This window comes from Symphodus melops (genome assembly GCF_947650265.1).
Source record: "Symphodus melops genome assembly, chromosome: 8".
NCBI lineage: Eukaryota > Metazoa > Chordata > Actinopteri > Labriformes > Labridae > Symphodus > Symphodus melops.
The window spans coordinates 23,142,228-23,150,627 of NC_136698.1; the positions used below are offsets into that span (position 1 = coordinate 23,142,228).

An 8,400-nucleotide genomic window follows, 5' to 3' on the forward strand; every position below is an offset into this window, starting at 1 on the left:
ATACATGAAAAGAGTCGCACAAAGACGTGCGCACAAAAATAAGTAGCCTGCGTTATTATTGTTATTGTAATTATTACTCACTAATGTTGGTTGTATTTAACGCTTTGCTGTATCGTCACGTATTGCATCATGATGTTTGGCAGTGGCCTCCTTCAGCCTATCGGTTCTCTTCGGACTGCAGGGCTTGTCTTTTTCGACTTTTATCGGCTCCGGGCTTCATATCTTCCCCGACACCGTGTCCGGATGCCTCGGTCGCGGTGTGTGTCTAATCGAGCCGGGGCACGTGGCGCTTTGATTTTCTGTCGACATGGACTGATGTGCACATACTTTAGTGGTCTGTGGTAATCAGAGACAGGGCACAGTAAGATTGTGTCCTCACGATCAGTTTGATTTGACCAGGTTAACATAATCTCAGAACTAATTAAATATTGTGATTAGCAGAGAAAATGTACAGATTGCGGATCTAATAAGTCGGGTGGGGATGTGGAAGATGTTACATTTAACAGTTTGCCTAAAACGGAGCTCTGTGATTCACAAAAAAGATTTTTTAAATATATTGGCATTGAGCACGATGCAAATGCTAATTATTTTATACTTTGTGAATTTGAATGCTCATATTCTTGGTAAAATCTGAGTCCCCTTTACTCCTTTACTAAAACAGTTTGGCTGATGGATGAAAGGCACCAACCAGGGCGCACTACTCTATCCTTTGTTCTGTGCGTAATGACGCTGAAAAGACGCACTGATCAGCGCCCTGCAGGGCAAACTGAAAACAAATTATCTCTGTTTTGGCCTTCTTTCTCTTAAGGATAATGCCGAGGGTAATGTGAAACTGTCACCGCAGGCGCGTGGACGGCTAGTGTCTGTCGCATAATAATAGTCGCAGGCTCATCAGAGCAACAAACCGGAAACTGCATTTTATTTACAGGCTCTTAAATCCACAGATTAGTAGGCCTACTAATTAACGTAATATTAATTCGAGGCTTTATTTGAATTGAAGCTATGATATGTCATTAACATTGGGCTTTATAGGGCAAAGTAAGTCATTTGTCTTATCACTCGCAGCCTTTGCGCCAGCTGCAGACTTTAATGGTTGAAAATGCATTTCGATATATATACGACATAGGCCTATATTAGGCACAATGAGTGGTCTGCTAGTCTGCTAGAGTTTCGTTTCCCCCAACCTTTTATTTTACCATTATATGCTATATGTAGCCTTTCAGTAACTGACACCCTGGGGTGCGCCTCCGCATTTCCTCTCCCTGTAAGATTGAGCAAATCGCCGATAAGGCCTGTATCACTTCTGCTGATTGCCAAAGGCTCTTTTGGAGGACACGAGCCGCACTCTGATCCGGGAGGGACCAGCTGCTCCGGGCAATGGGCTCAACGCTGCAAAAAGTCACGAGAGTGTGAAAATGTGAATAATATTTAAACCAGACAGACAGAGCAATGTCCTGTTAGGAACTGAGGCCTGAAATTAGAACATTTGTATCGAGGAGAGAGTGACAAGACGTCGCCCCCGCTGCAGACATTTTTCCTTTCACCTGTAACCACACTAACAGTGCTGACTAAAAACACTACAGGCGGATATTTTTTTTGCAGCGGATGGGCCGCTGCTGTGACACCTGTCCGGGCAACACCTGGCAGACGGGACAGACAGTGGTGCGCATGCTCTGTTGTCAGGTTGAAATCTCTTAAAGCACTTGGAGCAGACCAGCGCAGATCAAATCTTTGCAGGGTTCAGTCACCGCGCACAGCTCTCCTCCTTCTCCTCAGTGATTTGTCTGCTCTCACTTCAGAGATGCCTCGCTCCTTCATGGTGAAGAGTAAGAAGGCGCACAGCTACCACCAGCCCCGGAGCTTGGAGGATGACTACAACAGACTGGACTCGATACTGGCACACATATGCTCAGGTTTGTGCATCAATCCGCTTTTTAGATCGAAAAAAATATTTAGCTTATATTAAAAACGTTTCTTATTATAAATAACTATCAACGTTGAAGAAAAGGCACATGCATCGTGCTGCTTCTGATTTTAAAGTTAATAAAAGCTTGACGCAATTTATTCAAATAGACCTTGTTGTTGTAATAGTTGAGTCAGAAAGAAGGCCTATTTAATGATTTGTTTAAATTTATTGAGAAATTATTTTATTTTATTGTCTAACATTAATGTACGTTGAAATAATGGAGTTTATAGGCTATGCTGTCCCTATTCTTTTATCTAATAATTGTTCGGCATTTATTGTGCATTAAGGTACGGGTTGTGTTGGAGATTACATTTCAGCAGACTTGAAAACATTACCGTTTCCTTACATCCTCTTGGATAAGACGCTGACTGTCTGTGTGTTTCCTTCAGAGGTGGATAAGCTCCCGGATGACGCCGACATGTCGGTGGACAGGTACGGCCTCTCTCCAGACTCCCACCTGGCTGACGCTGCTGATTTCTCCCCGAAGTCTCCGCTCAGCTGCGCGGACAGTCTGTGTGGTCCTTCCTCGGATTATGAGGACTTCTGGAGGCCTCCTTCCCCCTCAGCATCCCCGGGTACACACCACCACACAACCCGCCTACATCCTGTACACAATAATTAGCAAACGCATAAAACAGTCAGGGGAGACTGAGTAGTAGAGGTTTAGGATGCAGGAATCAAAGCAATATCATGAACTCATTTCTAATATGGAAGAATATTACTAAACATTATTATAACATTATATGTGCTCGTTGTGTTTCTGATTTATATTGCAAGAAGTATAAGCACACGTTGGAACCTCTAATACTTAAAATATTCACATGCTTAAAAAAAACTTCTTGAACTGTTTTTTTTTTAACTGGAGCATTAAGCCAAGTTTCCAATACTCATGACAGGGGACATTTCTTTAGTTTTTCTAACGGTGTCATCGTATTAAGAGTTCTGGGAGGAAACGTTGCAGGTCTCTTCTGCCCTTCTATTGCCCCACTTCGGCATGTCACTCATTTCATGACGTTTCCATACCTCTCCCCTCCTCAGTCGATTCGGAAAAGTCCCTCTCTCCTCTGACGGATGAGACACAGCCCTTCACTGTTCCTTTCCGGCCGTACGACTGGAGCAGCTACCCGGGGCACGGACTCAGACCCTTGCTGCAGCAGGGTCTTCACCCTGGCATGGAGTTGGACAGGGGCGCGGGTTCCATGGCCTTTTACGGAGACAGTAGCACACACCCAGCCCTGAACTCATACCGGAGTCTGGGTGAGGAGGCTTATGGAGACTACAGGAGGCACGCTGCTGCTGCCGCTGCTGCTCTGCTGTTTCCCGATGGAGGCCTGCAGGGGAAAGCCCACAGTGTGAAGGCCCCATCCGACCTTCTGTGCCCCAGTCTTATCCTCAACGGGGCTTATAAGTGTGTCAAGTGCAGCAAGGTAAGGATGGAGATACATTTCAATTGTTTGCGTCGTGGGATAAAATCAAAAGAATGGCTTACAGAACCAATGTAATTCAAAAATGTAACTATCAGCTAAAATCTGTAAACCCATGATTCTATTTTAGTATGGCTAAAACAACAACGTTAAATAAATAAACCTTTAATGCACCCATCTTAAAGAAAAACAGTCCAAAAACCTAAAGAGCTTGTTTTTCTTCCTCCAACAGGTGTTTTCTACTCCGCACGGTTTGGAAGTCCACGTCCGAAGATCGCACAGCGGCACGCGCCCGTTTGCATGTGAAATCTGCGGAAAAACTTTTGGACACGCAGTCAGTTTGGAGCAACACAAAGCGGTGCACTCACAGGTAACCTCATAAAAAAAACAAAAAAAAACGTCTCCGGATTTCACACCTCCTCTGTGGGTCTGCATCTTTCTTGTCATGAGCTGCGTTTTTCTGTCACCTCTGAACTCGCCCCTGCTCACGTTTCAGGAAAGAAGTTTCGACTGCAAAATCTGCGGTAAAAGTTTCAAGAGGTCTTCAACTCTCTCGACACATCTGCTCATCCACTCCGACACTCGGCCGTACCCGTGCCAGTACTGCGGGAAGAGGTTCCACCAGAAGTCAGACATGAAGAAACACACTTTTATCCACACAGGTGAGTGGGAAGCGGAAGACGAGATTGCTTTAAATTACAAAATAAATCGAAGATAAATTGCTGTTAGATTTATTTTGCATTACTAAATAAATCAACACAGTCGTCGGTAAATAATCGTTGCGTAAATTGTGCGTAAAAGTAAGAAACCAACCTGAAATAATGCAAATAATGAGTTTAGCTTCTGTTTGATAGAAAGTGACCAAAGTAATAAATCTTGAATGTTTTTTTCCAGGTGAGAAGCCGCACAAATGTCAGGTGTGCGGGAAAGCGTTCAGCCAGAGCTCCAACCTCATCACGCACAGCAGGAAACACACCGGATACAAACCTTTCGGCTGCGACCTCTGCGGCAAAGGCTTCCAGAGAAAAGTGGACCTTAGGAGGCACAAAGAGACGCAGCATGGACTGAAATGAAGCGAGAATAACAAAAAGAGATCTGACAAGAGGATTTAAAGTATTGTTACTGAAACGAGTTGGGAGCCCTGACGAAGACAGAGGACATGCTTCAAATGTGCCAGCTTATGGACGTTTCCTTGGGTCAAAAATCAATTTGATTCCCACTGTACAAGACTAGTGTTAAAGTGCTTTTTCAAGTATATAAATATAGTTAGGCTATAATTATTTATTTATTTTGATACGGTAAACGTGAGCAGTTTTCTGATGGGCATTTTGCGGGGAAGACATCGAAAACACTAATTATATTCAAATATGTTCCAGAGATACATGAACCAGAAATAAGCTGTGAATTACACAGAAATGATGACACAGGATCAAATAAATACGTCATGCTTACGTCGACCCAAAGGACTCCGCACCAGTGGGTTGAAAACCCTCAACATTTTTCTACTCTCACTTTCATAATAAACCATGAAGCCGACAGAGGTGCAAATCTGCGCCTCTCCACAGAACAGAGGATTCTTTGTTTTCAGTCTGAAGACATGATGCTGGCAAAACAGCCTCCTCACACTGTGTGATTTAATAAACAAGGAGGCCTTAGTCACAAAGATGCTATCTACACTTTTACATTTTGCACATTTGACTGTCATAAATTATTTGTTATATAATATATTATCTCAAGTGTATTTTATTTTCTGGTTGGTTTTATTAAAATGTATAAAATGCAATAAAATCAAAAAGTGAAATGATCTCAACTGACTTGTTGACTAACTCAAAGAAAACTGCAGACTAAATGAAATCTATTAAGAATCATTTACTGACCATTGAACTTCATTTCACACAAATTTAAGCTACATTTCTATACAATGATTTGTATTCTCTAGGCCAAGTTTAACCTATTATTCTCCCATATAAAACAACTGAAGCTTTTTAGATCGTTACTCTCAAAGTCGTTATGCAAAGTAAAGCTACAGACACAAACAAAGACGCAGGAGATCTCAGCATCTTGCTGCCGTGATTGTGAACGCCCAGAGGCGGCTGCAGCTCCTGTTTGTTTTGACCACTGCAGCAGAGTGTTTTAACCTTCAACAGTCTGAGCAGATTGAACCGTTAACCAAGTGTTTTTTACCCTCATGGCTGTTATTTAAAAACAGACAAAAACAAAGGCCAGTTTTGCAGGAAGCTGACACACATGCTGCAGCAGCAGCAGCAGCAGCAGCAGCAGCTGTGATCCTCAGAGGGATGGGTTTGGAGTTTCACATTTTGTTGGCAGTGAAGATTCAAAACTGGAACCTCGTGTTGGATCGCAGGACGTCAGGATTTACAGTTTGAGAGCAGACAACAAACAATCTTGACACAGATCAAGTGGTGATAAAAAAAAGTTTATTCTTATTGGGTAATCAGAAGGTAAAATGATACCGAATAATCACAAAAACAATTCAACTCCATGAAACTGTTTGTTAGTGGAGATTGAAGATCACATTATTCATCATGGTCATTTACATGTTTTCTCTCTTTAACAAGGACAAAAGAAAAGAAGAAAAACAGGAACAATCAGTTAGTCGTCTTCCCTCAACATTGATTGAAATCACTGACTCACAAGGATTTTCTATGCCTCACTTCCCTCAAAACCGTACAACATCCAGGCCTGCGAAAACACTGAATATTTTAAAGCCCCAGATGAACAGGCTGAGGGAGAACACAGGAAAAGGCGAGCCCATTTTAAAGCAGAACTTAATGGAGCTGTGCACCTTGGTGCAAGGTTGCACAGAAGGAGACGTTGTCATTTATTTCTATCTCTTTGTATAAAAATAAACCTTGTGTTCGTCACATTCCCCCACATTTAAATGCATGCTAAAAACGTCTCTCTTTACAGGAAATCTGAAGTTTATGTAACGGGAATTATAAAGCGTGACAGAGACAAAAGCTGCCATCTGCAAAAAAAAAAAAAACTGTTGAAACGGAGTGATGTTGAATCTGCTCACAGGGGAATTTCCCTCCTGTTTAAATGAAGCGGAGCTGCCATTAAAGTGCCTTAAACACTCTGAGGGCGCCTCCTGCCAACAGCCGGACCACGGCCCTGTGGATGAACGGGCAGGGTTATAGCCTCATCGAGGTGGGAAAAGAGGACAGTTCACGTGAACTTTTCTTTCTTTTAAAGCACTTTTTTTTAAATTCATGTAACATAAGATGTGCAAGGAAAAGGACGTGTTCTGCATTTCCTAAAAAAAATAAATATCAAAACATCATTCAGCGGTGTCATTACAAATCGATCTGCAAAAAATCAGTTGACCATAGAGGATATATTCAGAGACAGGGATAAAATACATTATGGACAATAGTTCAAAGGTACAGCAGCCCTAAGTGGACATTCATCAACATATTTTATTTATTTCTGTTGTCAATGATTACATGTTAACGTATTTATGTTTTTAGTCAGGATAAACTTGATGGTTTTCATGTTATATATGCATTTTAGCCGTTTTCTCGAGATCTTCATAAATTGAATTAAATTATCAAGGGAAAAAGTGGTATAAGGAGATAGTGAAGATCTCGAGAAAATAACCAAAAGTACTCATCACGGAAAAAGGATGAAAAGTCAAATGGATGTGTAGAGACTATCGCTATAACGCATCTTAATAGTGACTGAAACTAGTATTCCTTAATGATGAAGGAAGGAAATAAAAATGAAAATAAACTACTCAGAGATAATTGTTACTTTTTCAAAACATGACAAGAATGAGCACAGCAGAGTAAAATCCTTCTCTACTTTGAGTCCTGAAATGTATTATTATTTTTTCAGTAAGTATTTTCTCTTCATTAAATTCATAATGTGAGGAAAGGACAGGGGGCCAAAAAAGATGTCCAGTATTGGCCAATTCATTCAAGTTTTATTAGGATACAAGTGGGAAGGAATGTTAAAATTGACAAAAAGGATATTCAATTTGGAGGAGGCTTTGTGAAATACACTGATGACTGAAAGGGATTTTAACTTTTTCTATTTTCTTACCTTGTTATTTTATCTCTCATGTTGTGTTTTTGCAGATCTTATGCATTATGGGTAATGTGTAATCTATGTTGTGTAATTTTGCATTAGAATTTGCCTCTTTGTTTACGTGTGTTTCTCTATTGTTTTTATTTATTGATTCTAGTGAAAGCATATGAAAGTGTATCATATCGTAACATAACGTATATCATACCACTCTGTATTGTAATGTTACGCATCACATAATAACATTATTGCATTGTATCACGTTGTATTGTAACATATTGTATCGTATTGTAAGATATCATGTCGTAACATCGTGCTGTGTTCTTTCTGATGGGCTATATGTTCTCTTATGTCCAAAGCGAATTTCTCCTAAGGGAGAAAATAAAAGTAATATAACATATTGTAACGTAACCTAATGTACCATAATGTATCATATCACATCGTAATGTAACGTATCGTAACATAAAATGCAACGTATCATATCACAATGTATTGCATCGTATCGTACCGTAAAGCATCGTATCGTACTGTTTCATATCACATAGCATGGTATCTATTGACTGAGGTATGGCATCCTATCATACTGTAACTTTTTGTATCGCATCATAATGTCAAAGAACTAGTTTCCAGGAGTAGTCAGCAGAATACATTTGAAGTAAGATACACACCAGTTTACATTCACGATTGCAAGTATTTAGTTTGAGTTATGCAAACAGCATGAAATTCTTAATTTTTACTTGATTAAAACTGCTGCACAGCATCCTCTCATGAAGAAATCTGGTCAGTTTTGACTGATGTTTAATCTCATAATGTGCTGCAGGATATACTGTGAGAGATGCACCTCGAGCACAATCTCAGAGAGATGTTTTCAAGCAAAAATCTGAAAAAGAACCATTAGAGCTGACCAGATTTCCTCCAAGGGCACGGCCGGATTTTTAAAGCATTATCCCACTGCCCGGAGGC

The 8,400-nt window shown here is 40.7% G+C and overlaps 1 protein-coding gene across 1 annotated transcript; it reads left to right on the forward strand.

Moving 5' to 3' along the window:
- The first annotated feature begins 1,747 nt into the window (after positions 1 to 1,747).
- Positions 1,748 to 5,139, forward strand: gfi1ab (growth factor independent 1A transcription repressor b). Its single transcript, XM_079350982.1, has 6 exons — positions 1,748 to 1,913; positions 2,356 to 2,541; positions 3,005 to 3,393; positions 3,623 to 3,760; positions 3,887 to 4,052; positions 4,285 to 5,139. Exons 1-6 carry the CDS (start codon positions 1,802 to 1,804, stop codon positions 4,461 to 4,463), a joined length of 1,170 nt encoding a protein of 389 aa, XP_079207108.1. The 5' UTR covers positions 1,748 to 1,801; the 3' UTR covers positions 4,464 to 5,139.
- Positions 5,140 to 8,400: the final 3,261 nt, after the last annotated feature.

Bases quoted from the DNA above. Each gene is read 5' to 3' on its own strand.
- gfi1ab (XM_079350982.1), top strand. From the start codon at position 1,802: ATGCCTCGCTCCTTCATGGTGAAGAGTAAGAAGGCGCACAGCTACCAC. The intron at 1,914-2,355 runs GTTTGTGCATCA...TGTTTCCTTCAG, and splicing joins ACTGGCACACATATGCTCAG to AGGTGGATAAGCTCCCGGAT. The intron at 2,542-3,004 runs GTACACACCACC...TCCCCTCCTCAG, and splicing joins TTCCCCCTCAGCATCCCCGG to TCGATTCGGAAAAGTCCCTC.